The following is a 23,679-nucleotide window of genomic DNA, read 5'->3' as shown; positions in this document are numbered from 1 at the left end:
CAGATGCATTATTTTTCTCCATACCATGGCCCTGTTTCAGAATGAGATGTCTCTTTAACAACTTCTCCAGAGGACTGAGGGAAATATAGCCAGCTGGAGGAAGAAGTGGTGACTCAGCTCCATAGATTGTCTCCCCCAATGCAATGTTGTATCTCTGCCAAAGGCGATGGCAGAATCTAGACTTCGTAACCTTCCCAGTCCCTAAGAACTCAGCTACCATACAATGGTGGTTCAGTACATCATCAATATGTAACATTCTTTTTATCATGGCACAAATGTTTTATGTAACATGGTCACACCCTTGCATTTTATGTTTGTGCACCCCCATGCCAAAGGGGAAAGTTACACTTTCCATTGATATCTTCTTTGATGAAACTTCCATCCTCTACTGGAGAGCCCTAGATTTCCATAGCACTTATCATACTAAGATATGCTATTCCAAGGTCTTGTTTGCATGGTCAGCATCAAAGGCCCAGGGCTGAGTTGTTCCTGTCTAAGTCAAAAAATAAATCCAGTGATGGTGATACTGGGAGAGAAGATGGGAAGGTGGGGTTATCATACCAGGGCCATTTCTCAAGGTATTTTGTAATCACTTAAGTTCAGGGATCAGACAGAAGGGTTAAGCACTAACAAAGGATGCAGTGTCTCAGACAGTCTCTGTCTCCATCCGGGCCTTCCCTGGCTATGAGAAAAGCCCATCAGGAATTCCAACCATTTGCCTCATCTAAGGGCAGATGGGTAGCCAGGGAGGAAAAGAGGCCTCTTCTTAAGTTAAGAGAACTACTTAGAACTTAGGATGAACCTGTTCCTTCTGTGGGTGGAAAGTCTTTGACTTTGGACTGAGTCAGTGTCTGTCATTGGAGAAGCCATCAGGAGGGTCTGTAATTATTCTCCTCAGCCCAGGCATGGAGAGAAGGGCAGGAGAGTGTTCAGTGAGAGAACACCACTGTGCATACATTTGACGTGATTTTCACATAATGCTATTTATCAGGCCTGGTGAAGCACAAATTTCCAATTCTCATCACTGTTCAAGGAGAAGATAACTTTTTAACAAGTTGCCAGACCTTTAGAAATAAAGACAGAGAAAATGGGGTTTTCGATGTACAAAAGGAAAACAAGGAAGAGAAGACTGATTTCTGTTTTGTTTTGTTTTGAGTCCGGTTGAAACTGGAGCATCACCTTAGGCAGGTGTGGTTTGTTCAAGAGTTGGATATATGCTTATTGGCTAAAGTGGAGCTTGTCATAATGAAGAGTTACATCACTTCATGTTTACCTTCTTTCATAGTCCCTGTATAACACAATGTAAGAATGCCAGCCATAGGTGGGTAGGTTGTGGGCCAAGAGATAATAGAACCTAAGTCTGGACTTGTGAAGCCTGAGGGGAGGAAAAGGTAAAATGAACAACCTAGTAGTACAGTGAGCAAAAGTGTTGAGACAGGGTTCAGGACTTGAGTGCCCATAGGGACCTCCTCTAGACATCACAAGTGGAAGTTAGGCAGAAAGGCAGAGGAGGCTGAAGTGTTCATTTCTGGACTAGGACTTGAGTGGTCATGGGGACAGTACTCTAGGCAGTTGGAATGGAAGTTAGGCAGAGAGGCAGGGGAGCCTGAATTGTTCACTTCTAGATCCCTGCCATCCTCACTCTTGTCAATGTGTGTGAAACTATCCTGAGAATATATACTCTATGCTGCCTGCACTGCCCAAATCTTCCTAGCCTTTACTCTACATTTTCTGGCCCTGTTCCACTTGGCCATCTCTCCTGTGACACACAGCACCTAGGGAAAAGCTAATGGTAAGATAACAACATTGGTCTTCTCCTTTGCTGAATGGCCTGCTATATATCTGTTCTCGGCCATTTATCATCCATCCAAGGCCATTGTTGTATCGGGTTCTTTTATTGCCGGTGTCTCCTTTTCTCTCCATACCAGCTTGGGTTACCCTTTATTTAGCACTGTCAGAAATGCTTCCTTTCTAACCAGAGAATTTAGACTCACATGTCTTAGAATTGCATTCCTCTCAGAATAGTTTTGAAATCTGGCACTGAGAGTATTAAAACGGGTGCAGCAAAGACCTGTGTCCTCCTGAAAGCTCCCTGAGATTAATGTCAGAGGACACCATGTGTTACAAATCTCTTGTGTTCACCTTTGCTACCTTGGTGTTTCTCTCTCCTTCTAGGAAAAGCTCTGAGGGCCTGTAGAACACACTGCAAACACTGCTATCCTTCCACAAAGCCTTTCAGCTATGCATCATCACCATGAAATGGGAACAATAGTTACACCTCTCCACCCATGAAATGGGAACAATAGTTGCACCTACTCCTCATGGTGGTTGTAACGATAAAATACAATAGGTATTCTAGATTATGTAGCACTGTGCCCTGCCCACAGGAAAGGTTTAATCAGTGGAATTATTATTTGTATAATTGTTGACATTAACAGTCATCCTTTTTATTACTGTGTTTATATATCGGCCATTGAGCTGCTATTTAATTTGCAGGAACCAGGATGGTTTCTTGAGACAAAGTCTCTCTATGTAGTTAGTTCTCACTGTCCTGGAACTAGCAATGCAGATCTGCTTGCCTTTGCTTCTTGAGTCCTGGAATTAAAGGCTTGTGCTATCAGGGTGGTATTCTAACCTTCTGGAAGTACACGATATACTCCATACATGCTATGTTTGAGAATGTATGTGAGTAATGATTACTACCTCGCAATTCTGAACTGTCAGTGGTTGTTCAAGGTAGGGATGCAATGGGCAAGATTAGAAACAATAGGGATTATGACTTAATCTGTTCAAGAACATATTTGATGCCGACCATCCCCTTTTTCTCTTTCTCCTGTGGTGAAAGGCAGGTGTCATTGTATCCGCCTGCGTATCAAACTTATGTCCTTGGTGATGTGAATACATGATGCCTCATAGCTACCTTGGCCCACAGGTAGAAGGCTAACTTCTTCCTCCAGTTCTTATATTGAAATTGATTTTAAATTGACATAGAAAGAAAACTGTCTGATGCAGAAGCCAGGAAATCTAAAAAGATGAATTTAAGTGCCTGTATGTGGTTTTGTACAAGCATCCCTGTCTGCAGTGGATGGCCTAGAATTGCCAGTCTCATACCAGAGATCGCAAGGGGAGGAATACCTAATCCTAGCCATGCGTGGTTGGCTGCCTGTTGAATGTTGAGGGCAAGGAATGGCACCATGTTTTAGCAATTGGTACTGCAAGGGTGCCACTGACTGTCCCTAAGGCCGTCTCTATTATGATCAGTCACATTCAGTGTGCAATTGCATGCATTTGGATAACTGATTGACACGTATATAAAAAGCTCAGTTATGTGCACAAGACCTGTAAGTATGTGTCAGGCAAACACATTCCACAAACGCAGTGAAAGTTGTGTAACCACTGGAACCCACACTTTTCCAGGCTGCATGTACTTTTCCATGCCATGTGTTTTCAAGAGAACTCAGCACTGTGGCCAGCTGGACCCATTTTCTAACTCCTACTTCATGTTTCTCAGTTCAAATCTGTGCCAGGGATCAATTTCATATTGTCCCATATCCTGACCTTTCAGATTGTTTTTTCCCCTCAAGAGTAATTGAAATTTTAAGCATTAAATCTGGGCTTAGAAAAGGGTAGAAGCAACAAGCTTAGGAAACAGAGGCCCATCACATATGGCACCCCTAATAGTGACCTGGGGCTAAGTTTTGAGGACAACGAGCCCTGTAAGTGGCAACTGCTTATCCAGAGATGAACTGAACTGCTTAATAATTGTCTTCAAAAGAATTGTACGCCTTCAAACACCACATGGTATGTGGACTGACCAGAGGCAGCCTTGTGTAGTGAAAAGACAATGGCTTTAGAATCAGGACAAACCCTGAGTTGGGATGGTCGTGCAGCAGTCCTGGCAGTGACTTCCATTTGCAGTGTTTGCAGCTCTGCCTGTGGAGCTAGGCTGTGTGGCCGGTCGTGGGGATTCTTTCCCTTGAGCTCTTGAGTGACTCAGACTCACCTGGGTGGAATAATATTTGAGCTCCAGGAGGGAGCAAGCAAGGTTGACCTATTGGGTCCCCTCCTGAGCTAGCAGCCTTTTTAACCCTCTCTGACCCACTCCACATTGTGTGTTTTCTCTCACCTAGAACCCTTTGCTCCTGGTTGGTTACCTGCCCTGTACCTGCTAGTTCTTGCTCCCCCTTCAGTACTTAGCTAAAGGTCCTAGAAATCTCCAGGATCTCTGTTCTCCCTTTTCTCACTAGTTCCCCCCTGTGGCCATGACTTATCTTCCCTGCCTAAACCAGCCCACGCCTCCACACAAATATCTCCCCACTAACTGATAATTACCTGACAATTTCACAGTCTTTTCTGGACCTGGAGCTTGTAAGTGGTGCCTAACACGTCAGAGGCACCCTCCCGACTTTTGCTGAATGGATGGAAGAAAACACACACACACACACACACACACACAGAGAGAGAGAGAGAGAGAGAGAGAGAGAGAGAGAGAGAGAGAGAGAGAGAGAGAGAGAGAGAGAAGCTGCACGGATCTGAATTTCATTTTCCCCATCCCAGAGCACTCTGTGGAATTTCAACCATCCCAAGCATTTTCCTTCTGATTCTTTTCCTAAGCGATGCGACTCAAACCTAGGTCCAAACAGGGGAAAAGTAATTACTAATAAGGATCGCGGCTGATAGGAGCAGATCAGCTGTAGATGTTCACCCAGTTCATAAATAAATGCTTGAAACAAACTTCCACCTCAGGCAGGCTGGAATTATGTGAGCCTGGAAGCGAGAGGCCCATTGCTGGCTCCTCCCCTGTCCTCCCCTGTGGCTAGCAAAATTTGGCAAATGTGCTTGTGACAGTGGGTCGGTGGGAACCCAGGAAGACTGCAAGCCACACTGGTAGCATCCTTCCTTGTGTCGCTTTTGGTGATGAGGAAATGCTTTTAAACTACACGCTGCTGCTATGTTGAGAAGTGCAGCTTCTGTTTTCATTTTTCTTTTAAAGGGTCTGCTCCACATTTGTCTCTTGGCTGTCTTTGCAAATCTGTTTTTATTTTATTTTTTTTTATTGTTGGTAGTTTTTAAAAAATGTTTATTCCATCCCTTCTGATATAATTTGCCATAATAACTGCAATTGCATACTGCGTTCCTGATTATGCTGCATGTACATACTTTCATTTGAGCTTTACAGAAGCTAAGAGATTTGCATGGGGGTCACTCAGGAGATCCAAAACTCCAAATTCTTCAACCCAGATTTCCTCATTTACAACTGCCCGTGTTTCCTATTATCTGCTGTCTCTCTTCAGCTGTGGTGATTATAGCTATCATTTCCAGAACTGTTTATAAGGTGCTGTGCTTTAGTTAAATGTATCCTTGAGCAGCGTGGTGGAAGTGTCATCCCCTTTGGATGAACAAGGAAACTCAGCCTAGGCAAATTACCGCTTCCTAAGATCACCTCATTTGCATACAGCAGGCCTGGAATGTGAAGCCAGGTTTGGCTGCTTGACCACTGAGCTCTTGATTACTGAGTTCTCAACTACCAGGCCCGTGCCTTGCAAAATGAAGTGTGCATTACAATGAGCTCGCATAGAATCCAGGGCTCTTCCCCAGCATTCTTGATTCAGCAGGCCTGGGTGACCCTGAGATCTCTGCAGTTCCCAGGTAATGGGTAATGGAAGTGATCCCGTTGTCTGGGAGGACACTTGGTGGCATGGTAGGCACCACTCTGCCCCTCACCCTGTCAGCTGCACTGTCTCACCAGGAGAAACAGTGTCTTTCTTGTGATGACCAAAAACAAACAAACAAACCCAAAGAAACTTCAAATATGCATTAATCCATAGCTCATCTTAAATGAGGTATATCCCAAATATACAACTTTAGGAAGAAAATTATTACAGTGGTTGAGTGGTACTGGTTTCCAGGTTAAATTCAAGGTCAAGTCCTTTTTATTTATTGCACATTTCTTTGCAGTCACTTAGGAAAACTCTTCAATTAAAGGCGGAAATTCTTTGAGAGCAGTTGTCACATCTCGCAACTCATGTAGGTTAGTGTGTTTGTCTTCTAAGTTATGTGTGATTATAACATGCTGTGCTTTTCCCGACTCAATCAGGGGAATTGTCCTCCCACTTGACCTCTCAGGTCTGCCTGTCTGTCTCCCCCACCTCTAACTAATGGAAACCACTACTCAGTTCTCCAGCCCTGTAATTGTGTGCTGTAACAAGTGTTACAAAAATAGAGCAATGCAGTGTGTACCCTTTAGAGGGTGGCTTTGGACTCAGCATTGACTTCCTCGAGCTTCTTGTGTATGCCAGTAGTTTGTCCCGTTTCATTTTATTGTATTCATTTTTCTGAGAGTGTTCTAGGTCATGTCTATACCACAGTCTGTTGCCTCCTTCATGCTTTGGAGGAATCTCAGTGCTTTACAATTAAAACTGCTGTTCAAATTGGTGGACAGCTTTTCCATGTAAATGTAAGTCATTTCTCTGGGATAAATGCCCAAGTACAAATGCTGGGTCATATGAAAAGTCCATTTTTAGTTTGAGAAGGAACTGCCAGATTGTCCCCAGAGCAGCCTCACCATTTACTTCGCTTTCCTCCCAGCACCATGGAAGGATTCATGTCTTCCACACCCAATCAGTGCCTGTTCTCATCCGTCCCTTAACAATACCCAGCAGGTAGCAAATGGTGCACCATTGTGTTGATTTCCTTTCGTCCAAAACTAACGATATTCAGTGTTTTCCTGTGCTCTTTTTTGGTACCTTCTTCATTTTCTTTGGGGGGAAATGTCAGCTCACATTCTTAGCCCACGTTTACATTGGATTGTCTTTTTGTTGAGGCAGAGGGGTTCTTTACATAGTCTAGACAAAAGTTCTTTATCAGATTTTGATTGGAAAATGTTTACTCTGTTCCCTTCCTGCCAGGAGATGTGTGGGTGTGTCTCCCAGAGTTCAGGTCTCAGTTCTCATTGGCCTAGGTTGAAACCGATGGCAGTCATCAGAGGCTGGGCAGATTTTCTCAAATGGACATTTCTCTCTTTTGTTTACACCTTTGGCACTATTTCAAGAACGTTTAAATCATACAATCATACTCCCCCTTTCCCCCAGTAAAATATTTATTTGTGGGAGAATTCCACCAGGTTCACATGTGTCACGTGTCACGGTGGAGTGATGGCTCTAGTTTTCTCTGGTGACGAGAATACCTTTAAGAGATTTTACATCTTATCTGCTATCAGCTCATTTTTGGGTAGATAAAAAAACTACCTCTGAATAGTGTTCATCATTTGTCCTTCTATCCTTGTGTATCACAGGAGATGGGGGGGGGGGTTAAAATTACCAAAGCAGGAAGTGCCCCAGCTGAAACCGATAGCTGGCCCAGTTAAAGATATCGCTGGATACCTCTTCATTTGGAACACCTGGTTATTTCATGAGCTCATTGACCATAGAATCCAAAAGGGAAGAAGGTTCATGGGCTGGACATGCTTAAAAGTTGGAATTATTTTTCTCCATTACTTTTCTGTTGCTATGAAGACATACCATAACCAAGGCAATTTAGAAAAGTAAGCATTTGACTGAGGGCTTGCCTACAGTTTCTTAGGGTGAGCCCATGACCATCAGAATGCTGACCGTGACAAAAGACAAGCAAAGCATTGGACCAGTCAGGGCCATGGGGAGGGAGAGACTGGGCCAAGTGTAAGACTTTTGAAACCTTAAAGCTCACTCCCTGTGACACATCCTCCACCAAGGCCACACCTCCTGATTCAGATGAGGAAACTGATTCCCAGAAAGCACCTGTGTTAAACTCTTGGTCTCATAGCAGGCCCGGCCAGGCTCGAGCATGTTTCACACGACTCATTATATGAATAGCTTCCAGCTTCAATCATGTGGCTTCGTTTGCTCCGTCAGCACCTAAAGCTTCTGCACAGCCTTTTAAAATCAGCACCCCAGTGTACCTGTCACTTGACTTCTCCCCGGCAGTCTTCTGCCCTTCTTCTCCTTCCACATATTCTATAAAGTGAGTTCTGCAACTGGAAACTTTGAAACTTGTTACAATCCAGGACACTAATAAGGTTTTACATTTTTAGCAGTTTAATGATGAGGATGTAGGACTCCGTGCTGGTCCCTCGGGGGTTTCTATTCTGGGTATCTTTTAAACCTTGCAGTAGTCTGAGTATATTCGACCTTTCTATATATATATATATTTTTTAAAAAGTCAGTTTAAGTTCCACACACAAATTTGTGTCTATATTCTTTCCCTCTTCTCTACCTCGTAGTATGCAGACATCATCAACAATTGAACTTGAAGATACTTGTCAATTATATTTCTGTGTTTAGTGAAAAAGGAGACGTCATTACCGTCAAAATTTAATATTTTTATTTAGCTAAATTTGATCCTTCATAAAAATCCTTTCCACTTTGAAGTCTATTTTGCAGCTTAATTAATGCAGCAAGGGCCTTTTATTTTGCTCTCAATGGAGATAATCTTAATCTATTCACAGTGACCTTTTCTTGTGCAAATTAGTTGTACATGCTTGTTTAAGCAAACGGTCCTTTGCATGATGCCTCTCCTTAATGACGGGTTTATAATTGAAAATTGGCTTACTCCCATATGCCTGGTTTATATGAGAATATAAAAATAGACGTGGGCTTTAAAAATATGAATGTATATATCAATATCCCCAAAAAGGAGAGGGAAGAATCCAGTGCCTTCAGGCTATGGTTAAATTAGACTATTAGAGTTAGAAAATGCTGGTGACATATGCTACTGTCAGAGGCACACCTGTCTGCTCAGCATTGGGAAGGCTTGAAAAATGAGAGTGATTTCATCTTGGCTGTATGATTCAGAGCCTCTAAAAGACACGAGGTATCCTTAGCTCCACAATTTCCCTAAACTCCTAATGAAGTTGAAACTGCCTGTTTAGGAATGTGTGTGGTGGCCATCACTTTTAAAGCAGGAGTCTTGAGCAATCAAATGCCTTTTGTTACTCCTAAATTTCACCGACAATAAGAGGCAGGTGATGCTCATCGTATATTATAATTTGTCTGGATTGGTGCTCCCCCCAACTCCAAAAACAAGCAAACAAATACCAAACTGTGTAACGCTATTACATGGCATTTGAGCAAAAAAGAATAATCATTCTTTGTCCCATTTGCAATGCCTCCTCGCTATTTTTCTTTCTTACCCCCCCTCATTCTTCATGTTAGCTTCCTTCTACCCCTCCCTCCCCCTCCACCCCCACATCTTTCTGCCAAAAGTCAAGGCAACCATTCTTACACCATACAACTATTTGTCAGGAGCCACTGAATGTTCTTGGTTAAATGTAGAAACTCCAGTGTGAAGAGAAAACAAATGTTGGCGTGCGCTGAGTTTGGAGGTTTCCGAAGTGTCTTTAAATAGTGTGGTGTGGGGAATGGAGAACAAGAACACTGAGTTTGCAGAGTGGCAAGGCAGTAAGGGAGAAGCAGAGGTATCGGGGATGCCTGCCCAGCAAAGCATTTCACCAGTACGCAGGAGACACAGTGGGTGGGGTGGGTCTCTATAAATCCCAGGCCATCGTGATCTGCACAGCAAGCTCTGGGCCAGCCAGGGCCACATTATGAGACCTTGCCCATCCCCATCTGATTTTAGGGAACAGAGCTAGTCAAGACAAATGGGTATGAGAACCATTAATGTGTGTGTCCTTTTGTGAACGGTTTGCAAGAGAGATCCTTACTATTGCATTATACAACAGAATTGTTCCTATTTGTTCTCCACATTCATCAGTCTCTCCACGCACGAATGGAAAAGGGAGAGCAGCCCCTTCCCAGGTTATGCAGGATAAATGGATGCACCCCATGACCCTCTGCCATCTGGTTTCCCCCCCTGGATTTTCACTTGCTGACCATGCCTCTTGTTGTTCTAGGTATGATTATCGGGAAATGCTGCACAATGCCACTTTCTGTCTGGTTCCTCGTGGTCGCAGGCTTGGGTCCTTCAGATTCCTGGAGGCTTTGCAGGTAAGGAGACCATGACACTCTGCAGCATTGGGTTGAGGATGGATGCCAAACTGGCTTCAGTCTTCTCACCCTCCTAGGGTAGTAAAAAAAGAAGCCATGGCTATTGCCAAGGATTGGGGGAAAAAAAAAAAAAAAAAACTTCCCAAGAAAACTGGTTTGAGGAGTCAGAATTGGGAAGGAAGATTGACTCCCTGCCTTAGGACATGAAAAGACCGACTGGTCTCGACATCCGGGAACTGGATTCATCAGGGACATGTTTGCAGACAGAGGGCAGATGGGCAGATAGATCTGTTTGCCAATCTAGCTCCTGAGTTTGGAGAGGGGACTCTCCTCTTTTCTGTACACGAATGTGAGGAGCATCAACAGCAGCTTACTGCCGTTATGCCTCCAAGATAAAATTGTGGGTTAAATCTTGGTCCTCTATGAATTCTTCTTAACTTTTAAGAGTTATGTGATTTACTTTCCCTGATGCCCAAAGATCTGCAATTCAGAGGAGGCTCAGAAGCCTGTGTGGGAGTCTCTCTGCTGTTCAACCCCAACGCAGAAATGCCTTCTCCTGTTACTGCAGTTTGGATGGCAGGGCAAAATAGTCTCTCTACCTCTCTCACCACTTCCTCTCCTGCAAATAATTTGCATTTGGTCTAAATGTGTGTGTCTGAGGAGCGTTACATTTCATCTTCACCCTATCATGCTAACTATGAGTCTTGTAGCCTCAGCCTGAAGAGCTCCCTTCTATGGCAGGGCATTCTAGGGTACTTGAGAAACATGCCGCCACCCACTAATATTCTTGCAGCTTCACAGCTGTTTCAGGGAGCAAATGACTCCCTGGTTAGAATGAAGGCTTCCTTGGAAGCTACATTTTGCCTTTAGCTTAATGCTGTGCACTGACTGCTCTGTCCCAGGGCAGATTAGAAACTGGTATGGCTGTAGTTTGCAACACTTCACACTGGAGGGCACAAAGGTTTGAGACAGATGTATAGGACAAAGGAAAGCTAGCTACTACCGTGGTGAAGTACACGAAGTGGTACCCAGAAAGGCTGGGCCCCCTTCTGTTCTCCGTTAGCTCATGACTTGGGGTGAACCATGACAGAAATGCATCTATAGCACTTACTTTGATAAAATGGTTATATTCATGGTTGGTTTTATGCTAGGATTCCATTGGAAAAAGATTTTTGTTGAACCAAAAAATTTTCTCCAAGACCAGTCATCTCCATGGAAGTAAGGTCAGCCACACCTTGTGTACTAGACAGAAAAGGTTTATTATCATTCTAAGGCAAGACTTGAGATGCTGACAGCTAGTTCTGAAGCATGCACTTTCTGGCCTGAGCAGTCCAGGACCCAAGTAACATAAGCAATCCCGGTAATCATATTTGTACTGATTCTTTTCCTGATTGTAATGGTTCATGCTGTTAGTGTCCTCATACACATGAAATCCTTCCTTTGCTCAGGCTGCCTGTGTCCCTGTAATGCTCAGCAATGGATGGGAGTTGCCATTCTCTGAAGTGATTAATTGGAACCAAGCTGCCGTCATCGGCGATGAGAGATTGTTATTACAGGTAAGGAAGGGGCTGTTGGCCTTCGGCAGAATAGCAGATTATTGCTGCCCCCATCCAAACTTTCAAACAAGATGAATCCAAAAGGTCAGCTCCATAAAAGAAATTTTATCAGGAGAAAATTGCCTGTGTCATGGTGAATATGAAGTCGTTTAATATGATATTGTTCACTTTCCAACACCAAATCTGTGCAGGTCCATAGAATATATTCTGGGAAGTAACTACTCTGATAAAAATGCATGAGCTTTCCTGACTGAGGAGAGTTGTATTCCTTGCAGCATCAGCACCAAAACATTTACCCTTGTTGCTCCCTTAGATCCCTTGCCTCGACTCCTGTATTCATTTCTGGTTAACTCCAGTGCACAAGCTCAAGGGTTGGTTGCTATGCCCAGCGTTACCACTATACAGTGCCCCACCCTGAGTTCCTATAGGAAGGCTGTCACTTGGGTGAATATTTAAAACAAGGGTCCCTAATAAGAGTTTCAGTTGTTTAAGGAAAGGGAACTCAGCCTGCACAGAGAAAAGCAAGCAGCAACAAGAGTCCTTGAGGAATTCCCAAGCCCCCTGCAGTTGTGTCTGAGGTTCACTGTAATCTGCCACACACTCTCATAGCACAGTTAATGTTTTTCTTACATGGCATTAGACACTTTATCTTTAAGCCTCCACAAGATTTTGTAGAAATCTTATGTCTAATGTTCTTGTTTTAAAAACAAAAATAATTGATATCCGGAAACGTGAGCTTCTAACTGTGCTTTTGATCTCCTTCTGTGCCCCTGGCCGGTTTGCTAATGGACTAGTGAGGGAATATGGTCATCTTCTGAAAGTCACAAACAATGCACCCTCTAATGGATAGCACTGTGGACTAATCCAGCCCAGGTCACCACATCTAGAACATTCCTTTTACGTGGTTGTCAGGTCTGCGATCTTGGTGCTTTTGGAACCTCAGCACAGACTTGGAGGAATGTATACTCTGAAAATGATGAACCTACCTGTTCATTGGACTTAGCCCATTCTGTTCTAAACATAATTTCATAGGTGCTCACTGAGGAAGGGGTTTGGGGGAGTATTATGAAAAGCTAATATTTGTAGCAACTCTTCCCTGGTATAATTCAATAGGAATATCCTCCAAGACAGTGAGAAAGAACCCTCACCATGTAGACATAGTAGGTGTCTGAGTCACTCACTCGAAGTGAGATATGTGGGGCTTTACCATACTGCCTTTGTCTTTCCTTTTATTCTGTGTTAATAATACATGTTCATTAAAAGAAACTTCGGATATTAAAACATCAGTCATATTCTCCATTGTTGTACCAAGGTACCCTTGTTGTGAACAAGCTGGAGCTTGTGTGGTTGTCCAGTGTCTATCTTTGCGCTGAAGCTGATGGATATTTCACCTTCTGAAGTCCCTTTTTACTTCACTGTAAAGACTGTATTTTTACACTCCTATGCCCACATTTTCTTTGCTTTTCCTCCTCATCTGCAATCTGTTTTACACAGCTGCCTCCATATTGAACAGTGACTGCACTATTGTTAACAATGGTTTTAAAGAGTTGGCACAGAGCCTAAATGTGTGCTCTGGGAAATGTTTTTGGTTATGTTACAGATTTTCATTTCCTGTTTTAGAACAGCTCTGGTGTTTTTACTTGCGTATGTTCTTGTCATCCTGTCACTGAGAAAAGCATGCCATGGCTTTCCTATAGCTATTTTGGTAGACCCTATAGTTTTGTTGCCATACATAAACTTTTATGAGGACTTCATTGAGCTCTTCAACTTTCAAATCATTCTGTGCAAATCGGAATTAATTTATCACTTTCCCATGCCTGTCTCTGAGGACAAGCAGATTAATAACCAATAGCCAAGCGACGTGAGAACTTGGAACTCCATCCTGCCAATCATCTAGAGTTGTCCTCCCGAACTATTGACAGAGTGCTGTCAGATGCATCAATCCCACACAAGAACTACTAGAACACACAGCTCTAGAAGTAGTGAGGACCTAATGCAGCCATGGAAGAGAGGGGGCCATGCTAGTGGCTAAGTTTGTGACACTTCTTTCCTCTCTAGAAGCAGCACGGACTTGATTTTCTGGAGGCCATGTAGCAATGATAGCTTTTGGCATTTCCCTAATGGATTAGTTCTTGTGGTCATTCTAAAACAAAACAAATCAAACAAACAAAAACAGCCATGCCTAGCTGTATGACTTAGAGAATGCCATTAACATTTAAAAGGGCATGCTTATGAAAATTGAGGATAAGTTTTTTTTTTCTAATTTTTCTTTGGCAATTTAGGTCATTTTCTCAGTGAGTAAATAAAAATAAATTTTCTTGACTTAACAAGGATATATGGCATGAATGGTTTATCTCCTCTAAGGATATTTTGTTTCCACTTGACCTTGAGCCTGCCAGTGTTTCAACTTTACCTTATGCCTCCATATTTTTTGCAGTATTATGATCCCTTCAAAGCATAGATTCAGTACCTCGTTTGGGATGTTAACAGAGCAAACAAGCTTTTCTTTCTATCCTTACTGTGTGGAGCTTTCATTGATTCTCCTAGGGGTAGTCTTGTGTACCATCATCTCCTTCCTCTCAAAGGGGAACTCAGAGCAACTTTCCTATTAATGTGCTTGGCAGACCATTCCTTGTGTAGCCCAGGTTCCTTTGTCAGCCTGATTCACCTCACATTTGGGAGGCAAGCATGCAGGAAGGAAGAGTATAACAGGGCAGATGATAATCACAAAGAAACTCCTGTGAGAGTATAAATAACATAAATGGAACTGACCTTGAACTGCAGGTGCAATTGGGAAGCAAGCCTAGGAATCTTAACCACAAACGCAAGGAATGCATCTTAGAACTACCAGAGCAGATTAACAGGCAGACAGTGAACAATTGGCCCATATTTGCATAGAATCAATTTGTCCAGCTTGAAAAAGTAACTTTCTTTGGCAACAATGGCAATAGTAATAACAAACCATCATAATCAAGCTTTCGGTATTATAGATACTGTACTAAACACATAATTTTTATCCAAACCTCCATATCATATTCTAAATGAATAATTGGAGAGAGCAACTAACTCATCCAAGGCAGCATGTCTAGTAAATGGTAGAACCAGAGTGCCACATTAGTGCCATTAATACCTATACTGTTAATATCAAACCATGCTGCTATTAAACATAACAATGTCCTGATGATGGCTTCAGGTGGCCATGTTCAATTATGCTTTTATTTCTTAAATAACTAGCATAAGGGCTATTCTCTTAGCCACAAAATATATAGCAATATGAGTAGCAAGAAAGGCCTTCCTTCAAAATTACCTAACTTGGTATAGAACAGTCTATGTCAAAACACAGTGTTTGGGAGATGTGGTGAGATCAGGGTAAGAGCTAGAGCCAAGAAGGGAGTGCTTTGGGGTATACAAAGATGCAAAAAGGCTAGATGAAGGGTGTGCATGTAGACATGGCTAAATCTATTTGTGTTGAATGGGGAGGCCCACGAACAGTCTCTAGATTCACACATTTATAGATACTTTTTGGTTCCTGGAGTTACACTGCTTAGAAACTTTTTTCTTTCCCTAAGGCCTATATCTACTTTTTGGAAAAATTTGACTGTCCATGTCAGGACTAAAGAACTTTTTAACTTGAGGAGGAGGAGGCAGAACATGTGACTATACGAGTGCCCTGTGTAATTGACCTGCTACTATGGAACCTTAGTACTGAACTAAGCCAATGCATAACTTCCATGCACTTGAATGTCTTTGAAGTTGCTTCTCTAGACATGTTGTTTGTTCTGATGTTTCTTAGAGACATTTCTACCTAGTGGTCGGTGATTTTTTTTTTTTCTTTTAATAGACCTGTTTGCTAGGAAATGAAGGCTCTGAAGAATAAAAGTGTAACCCACTGGGTTGTTTTAATGGAGTACATCTTCCTGTCTTACAGTTATAATTACTGTGTGTTCCCCTTATATTACAGATTCCTTCTACAATCAGGTCTATTCATCAGGATAAAATCCTAGCACTTAGACAGCAGACACAGTTCTTGTGGGAGGCTTATTTTTCTTCAGTTGAGAAGATTGTATTAACTACACTAGAGGTAAGTGAGATCCCTTGGCTCATGAACTTGAATAATAATCCTTTTTCTCAACCTCTCTTTTGCTGTTGGGTTGTACAGTTGGTTAAATGGGACAAAACCAAATTTTCTATCCTGGAACATGTTGGTGGCCATCCCTCTCCCCCATCTGTTTTGTGATCCCAAGCAAATGCCTTCATTCCTGACAAATTAGTGATATGAAGAGATGTGCTCTGGACAAAGAGATTGGCTTTGTCTGGCATAATTTTAGAGATATGTGGGTAATGACTGTCTTCCTGTCACTCAAGCTCAATGGCATCCTTTAAAGACATATTTGTGGAGTGCATTTAGAAAAAGAGATAATGACCAAGTAAGGGAAATATCCTTCACCATTCTAAAAATATCAATCGTTTAGTCACCACCATAGTACTCAAACAGTTGAGGAGACTGCAGTGTTGATTCTATAGATTAACCAACATCCCATGCTGTAAGGTTATGGTTAAAAAGAAAACCATTGTCGTTACTGTATCCAACTGGGCAGGTGAGTGGATAGTTATCTTCAAGTTGCTTTACTCTGCCTGCATGCGCCCCACACCCCACACCCCTCGAGTGCGGCGCGTATGCGTGCGTGTGTGTGTGTGTGTGTGTGTGTGTGTGTGTGTGTGTGTGTGTGATTAAGAATTGAACACCGAGACTTGTTCATGTTGAGAGAGCACTCTGCCGCTGAGCCATATTCTCATTCCCTTTAACAGCCTTGTTTAAGGCAGGAGAAAAATAGAAAATCATGGAAATGATTAAAGCCATAGGAAATACAGCAGCTATCAATGGCCTAAGGCTACACAGAGCAGTTGGAGGAGCTAAGAAAGGACAGAGAAAGTTGCACACTCACGAGTTCCAGGCCTGTGGGAAGGGGAGTGATCAGACAGTCTCCTGAGGTGACCCAGGTGCTTGTAGAATGGGGCGAGCAATTTATTACACACTTGGGGAGTATTTCCTTTGGAAGTTAATGGTCACTCTGAAAGCTAATATAACACTTGACAGCCAGGTAATACTGTGGAAACTGAAGTCTCTGTTCCACCCACATGACAGTGTTCTTGTTGTGGTGAAGGTCAGAGTCAGTGCTGGTCAACACACAGTGGGAATCTGTCCACACCAGCCTCAGATCAGCTCCACAGCTCAGCCCTAGGCAACCAGCCACCACGATTTTCCCATGTGCATGCCCAGTGACATCCTGAAGCTAGGCAAACAGAGGGCCTGTCTTGATTATTTTGAATTCCTATTTGTTTTTGCTTTTTGGTCAGATTGGAGATTTTCTTTTCTTGAAAAATAAATTATTTTTATTTGTGCCTAGCCTTTAATAGCTGAGCCATTTCTTTTGGGCTGGGTGTTGGTGACACATGCCTTTAATCCCAGCACTCAGAGGCAGAGGCAGGTGGATCTCTATGAGTTCAAGGCCAGCATGGTCTACAGAGCTAGTTCCAGGACAGGCTCCAAAGCAAACAGAGAAACCCTGTCTCCAACCCCCACCCCCTACCCCTGCACTCCCCCACCACACATACAAATTATTTTCTAGTCTCCTACTTCCTAGAATGTTAGCTAAACTAACTGAATTTTATCTGTTTGCTCAGGAAGTCCTCAGACAAACAAAATAAATTACCACAGTATTGTTGACACTTTTATATTTTAGAAGTTTATAATATTTGAATATTAACCCTTTGTCTTTTGTCCTGAACACCCCCCCCTGAGCTTGTCATGTTCATTCTGTGCTGTTTGTGTCACACAGTCTCCGTGTCTGTGGCGTCTCTGCCAGCTGCATTTAGAAAGAGCATTTTGCCTTATAATTTGTGTATATACATATATACAAATATTTTTAGTGCATTCATTTATTGCTTTAGATCCAACTGTTGAGCTGTTTAGTCAGCTGGCTTTTAATCATGGCCTGTATTAAAAAGGTGGCCTTTTTCTCATGTTTTTTTTTTGTTTGTTTGTTTGTTTTTATTTTCTTGTGAGTTGTTTTCTTGTTTCTTCGTGCTTTTAGTTACTCTTTCCAGAGTGTTCTATTGTGCTACTTGGTGTATCTTTGTATATATCCCAGCCTTTTTATCTTATCCTGCTACTGTACACTCAGACCATGTTTTAATCTGTCTTCATCCTAATGCCATCCTGTGGTAAGCCTCTACTTATCTACCCATCTGGTGCAGGTCATTGTGAATACTGTCTGTAATTGCTGAGCTCTGTGTAGACGACTAACAATACATGCCATGCCTTCATCAGTTTTCTGCGTGTGTTTTGGGCTACATCTCTGCCTTTTCTTTTAGGATAGTGTCCATGAAATGAGATTATTGAACCGAAGAGTTCAGATACTACTAAGGTCATAATACATTTTGCTAAATTACTGTGTTTTTTTTTTTAACTTGAAAAAATATTTTTTTATTTGATGAAAATGACAGATGAAATTGGGGGACAAAACACAAAAGTTGAGTAAATGGGGTTATCAATTGTCAAGATAGCAATTTTCCTCAATCTACACATCTAAGTCTTAAAAGAAGATGACATAGATTACTCTGAGCTTTAGTTTGAAGAATATGTGCCTAAACACAGCCTTACATTATTGGAAAGCAGTAAAAATCACTTATTTCCATGATTCAATTAGTGCACATTATAAAGCCATCATAATTAAGACAGCTTTGATCCAGCTTTTCAAATGAGAGAAGATTTGAGCCATGGTATTTGATTCTGAGAAAGTCAAACTTGTTAATATAATACAGGGTATATAAATAAAAATGTTGGCTATTAAAGCCAGTTGTGCTGGCCTCAGCCTTCTACCCCAATGCTGATGTGGGTAGTGACAAGCAGATCCCAGGGCCTTAATGCCCAGCCACTCTGGCCAAAACTGCAAGCTCCAGGGTCAGTGAGAGACCTAGTCTCAAAAACTAAGGTGACAAGGGCCTAAGGAAGGCACTTGACCTGTCAACTTCTGACCGCACACAGGCCTCACCCCAGGTGAGCACTCCTCATTCACACAGGCACACAAGAAAAAAGATTTAAAAAAGAGATGAGATAGGATTGAGTTGGGTATAGCTATATAATTTTAAGTTAAAGAAGCTGTTCTGAACATGATCTTGGGCATAAAATACTATTAAATGTGAGTATAAAAATCATGAACACTTCTGTATAGCAGGAGACACCATAAAGAAAATGCAAAATTGAGAGCAAAGGTTCACAGTTAACGTGAGGCTAAGAAAAAGTTAATTTTTTTGACATATAAACGCTAATAAAAATAAAAAAAAATACTCAAGTTCCCAACTAGTCTGGAATAAAGTGAAACATTGTCCATAAGAACAACAAAAAACAAAACAAAAAACCAGAAATACTTGTATTTAGGTACATCTTTTGCCAACACTTGATGAAGTACATCTTTTCACAAATGTTCCGAGTTAGAATATGAAATGAAATGAAGAACTTTGGATATTATTAAAAGGAAAATTGTTTTGGGATATTTGTACATTGTGTGATGATATATTGCTATGATTGGTTTCCTAAAGAGTAAAACAACCAGTAATTAGGCAGAAAGTATAGGTGGGACTTCCGGGCAGAGAGAGGATGTAGGGGGAGTTAATCAAGGCAGGGGAGAGACACCAACAAGATATGGAGGGAGTCGGACATACAGAATGAAAGAAAGGGAGAAAGCCACATGTTAAAATGTAGATTAATAGAAATGGTTACTTTAAGTTATAAGAGCTAGTTAGGAGCAAGTTTTCATGATTGATAATAAGTCTCCACGTCAGTATTTGAAAGCTGGCTGATGGGTAAAGAAAGACTCATTACAGAAAAACTCCCAATTTTTTTTTCAGTAATGTGTGTATTCATACTTGAATATATATATACATGAAACCATCACACACACACGATGGCAGATGTGTATAGATAATCCACATACAGTGGTTTGACTTAATGAGTTTTTTCTACATATGGTGCAAAAGTAACATGCATTCAAGCAAATTTGTATTTTGAGCATTTATTTTTGTACCTTTCCCCAGGCTATCAATATGTGTGATATAATAATTGCGTTGTGAAGCTGGGTAATGGCTATGAGCCCTATCTCCCAGTCAGCCACACTTAATCTCAGTGTGCTCGTTGCTAAGTTATTATGCTAGGTGAATCGAGTATAGTAAATACATTTTCAACTTATTTTATTTTCAGTGTATGATGAATTTATCAGTATGTGACAAAAGTACCTATAGAATCCTTTGTGTTATTATCTATACATATGTGTGGTTATGTATGTACATATAATATATATGATAAAGAGAACAGATGCAAAATTTAAGTGTAAGGTGATTTAATTGCTAATTAAATTTAGTTGTAATTGTTCCTAAGGGTATACAGTTGAGTCATATCTGCATCAGTAACTATGAAAAGGGTGTTTTTCTTATTCAAGTAAGTTAAAATGAAAGTGAAATACCACTTTCCACCTATCACATGTTAATAGATGTCACAGGGAATCATGAACCAGTGCCACTCAAATTAGAGTGGATAATGGCTACCCAGTTTGAACCCTTCTGGAGAGGCATATGAAGAAAGCATAATTTTTACCCCTTACTTCTCCCTGTTGGATCTTTCCTAAAAAGATAAGGACCTAATAAACAATGTCGCAGGTAGCATAGCCTATAGTGTTTATTTTAGTTATAACATTGCACATGCTCAGTTAGGTATTTGGAAACAGATTGGCCAATTGTAATGCATCTGCATTGAGGAATGTTATAAGGACACCAACTATATAGAGTGAACCATCTTTCATTTTGGTCAAAATAATACAAACTCATACACCTTCAGGGGGAAAATGTCCTTGGGAGGCAAATTAAATTGCTGGCTGTGTCCTCCTTTAAAGATTTGTGTATTTTATTTTTTGTGTGTGGGATTGTTTTGCCTGTATGTATGTATGTGGGGCACATGCGCTCAGTACAGGGTGTTGGATGCCCTGGAACTGGGGTCAGGTGACTGAGCTGTTACGTGGATTCTGGGAACTGAATCTGGGTCCTCTGTAAATACTCTTCCTTCCTTCCTTCCTTCCTTCCTTCCTTCCTTCCTTCCTTCCTTCCTTCCTTCCTTCCTCCTTTCCTTCCTTCCTTTCTTTACATATCGATCCCCTCTCCCTCTCATCCTCCCATGTCCCCCTGGCCTTCCCCCCATTCCCTACCCACTCCCTAGAGAGTGTGAGGCCTTCCAGGATGAATCATCAAAATCTGTCAAGTCATTTGAGGGGTAGGTCCTAGGCCCTCCCTCATGTTTCTAGGCTAAGGGAGTATCCCTCCATGGGGAATGTGCTCCAGGAGTCCTTTCATGCACCAGGGACACATCCTGGTTCCACTGTCAGAGGTCCCTTAGACTGCCAAGGCCTTCTGACTGAGACCCACGTTCAGGGAGTCTGGGTTGGTCCAATGCTGCTTTCCCAGCTATCAGTCTGGGGTCCATGAGCTCCTCCTTGTTCAGGTCAGCAGTCTCTGTGAGTTTCTCCAGCCTGGTCTTGACCCCTTTGCTTGTCATTCCTCCCTCTCTACAACTGGATTCCAGGAGTTCAGCTCAGTGTTTAGCTGTGGGTATCTGCCTCTGTTTCCATCAGCTACTAGATGAGGGCTCATTGATGGCGTATAAGGTAGTCATCAATGTCATTATCAGGGAAGGGCACTATTGCTTAGATTGTTATTTGGGGTCATCCTTATAGATCTGGACATTCCCTAGTGCCAGATTTCTCTTAAAACCTATAATGACTCCCTCTGTTATGATATCACTTTTTTTGCTCTTCTCCATTCCTCCCCCGACTCAACATTCCTGGACCCTCATGTTCTCCTTTTCTTCTTTTCTCTTTCTCCTAACTCCCTCTCCACTCACTGCAACCCACCCAGCTACCATTATACTACCTTTCCCCTTCTGTGAGGGATCTTGTATGAATCTCTTAGGTTCCTCCTTATTTCCTAACTTCCCTGGCGGTATGGATTGTAGGCTGGTGATCCTTTGCTCCACGTTTAAAATCCGTTCATAAATGAGTGCATTCCATGTTTGTCTTTTTGTGACTGGGTTATCTCACTCTAGTTCTGTCCATTGCCTATGAATTTTAAGATGCCACTGTCTTTCTCCGCTGAGTAGTTCTGCATTGTGTAAATACTCTGTAAGTACTCTTGACCACTGACTCCCCTTTACATCCCTAGCTGTACCTTTCTAAGCAGGAGGTTATTTGAAACTGAATTTATTTTTCTCTTTTGTCTTTGTTAATTTGCTGCAAAGAATCTATCTTATTTGAGTGACTAATATGTTCTCTTGATATTTCGAAATATCAAGAAGACTTTATAAGCTAAAGAAAACTACTTTAAATGACACATCTCTTTGAGTACAACAAGAGGACCAGTGTGGTAAATGGTGGCATCTACCTAGACTCTTGCAAGACCCTCCTTCGCTGCATTCTTTTGCCCTCAGGAATATAATTAAAATATAACACACATCCAACATTGTTAATTTGCCAGGCAAAAGATCATATCTCATTAATTATATTTCTTTTGTGGTGAGTTACTGTGTGGATCCAGTTTCCCCTCTATTAAGTTAATAAGAGCTCCATTCTCCTGCAATAACAGCTGGATGTGTTACATTCATCACAATAGAATCTTACATTGAGCCTGGAAAGGCTTTCTTCCTCTTGGATTTAAGCCACACAATTTTTTAGCAACACTGTTATGTTTTGTTTTGTTTTGTTTTTTTAACACTAAAACCATATACTTCATTCAAATTTATGGCAGCTGTCAGATCTCTCTATATCATTCCAAGATTGGATTGTAACAATCTGACCTCTCAGCCAAATTGCAAGGGAGACAACACTTGCTCTCCTAGCTTAATTCAGAGCTTGCATTACGCTAAAAGTCAGCAGGAACAGAAAAGCAGAGGAGGGAAAGGAAATGCCATCATTATACACAAAGCAGCAAGGCATATGTGTTCAAGAGATGAACTCAAGGGTCACATGTCAGAGGTGTCCACTGGCCTAGCACCCAGACACAGTAAGTTGTGTGATTAATCTTGTATCTGCTAAGGATGAGAGTGAAAGTTAACTCTAAGCAGCATAGACACAAGGCCCATTTGCTTAGTTTATCTACACTTAGACTCTAAATGCTTGCCACTTCTTTCTTACTGACCGTACTTTAGACCCTGAAAGTAGGATTAGCAGCTTCTGGAGAATTTCCAGTAGTAAGTTTCTTTGTTGCTATGAACAGATACCTGACAGGAAGCAGCTTAAGGTAGGTGGGCTCATGGTTTAAGATGGACTTGTAGTCCATTATGGCAGGGATACTATGGGAGCAGGAGGAGGAGAAAACTTGTCATGGTTTTGTCCAGAGTTAGGTAGAAAGTGGACAGGAAGTGGAACTTGGTTACCAAACCTCAAAGCCCACTCCTACTTCCTTTTTCCAGCAATGCTTTACTTCTCAAAGGTTCTATATCCTTCTGAAACAGCATTACCAAGTGTGGTCAAGTATTCAAACACACAAGCCTATGATGGGCATTTCACACTCAAAGCACAGCACCAGCTCTACCATTGTAGGTCATGTTTAGACACGGTTGAAGATGGCTTCCCAAAGCCAGGACTGGATTAGTAGTACATTCACATGTCCACTCTTCCATACTTGGGATTCTCTTAGCTTCCATGCCTGGGTGCTGCACTTTGAGATTAAGCTCTTTGGAGCTAGGTGTTTCCATTTTGTGCTTGTAGACAGACTGAAAAATACTAATGGGATAAGTGGCAAGCTATTGCAAAGACAGTGTTCCTTCATGGATGGGACTGTAGTAACAAAGAATCAAGACAAGCAAAGAGAAAGCATGCATGAATTATAATGATGTCTGCTTATGGAACGCTGTTTTAGAGGGAGTTTCATGCCATTTCTCTCATCTATCCCACACTCATCTGAACTACAGTACTCTTATGATGATTGGTTTACTGTAAACTCAGTAAAATAATATAAATCAAAGATTGCTTCAGCTTTGAACACATGGCATTTGATAGCCCTTTGCATGCTAGGTGGCATCATTTAACCAAAGAACAAGT

The 23,679-nt window shown here is 41.8% G+C and overlaps 1 protein-coding gene across 1 annotated transcript in view; it reads left to right on the top strand.

Moving 5' to 3' along the window:
- Ext1 (exostosin glycosyltransferase 1) overlaps positions 1–23,679 on the top strand; it is a 275,544-nt gene that overhangs the window by 224,839 nt on the left and 27,026 nt on the right. The window contains exons 2-4 of the mRNA XM_051202662.1: positions 9,887–9,980; positions 11,429–11,536; positions 15,498–15,617. Of these exons, the coding sequence (XP_051058619.1) occupies positions 9,887–9,980; positions 11,429–11,536; positions 15,498–15,617 (322 nt within the window). The remainder of the gene's footprint in view (positions 1–9,886; positions 9,981–11,428; positions 11,537–15,497; positions 15,618–23,679) is intronic.

This window comes from Phodopus roborovskii, unplaced genomic scaffold (genome assembly GCF_943737965.1).
Source record: "Phodopus roborovskii unplaced genomic scaffold, PHOROB, whole genome shotgun sequence".
NCBI classification, from domain to species: domain Eukaryota; kingdom Metazoa; phylum Chordata; class Mammalia; order Rodentia; family Cricetidae; genus Phodopus; species Phodopus roborovskii.
This window is presented reverse-complemented; position numbering and strand designations above follow the sequence as displayed.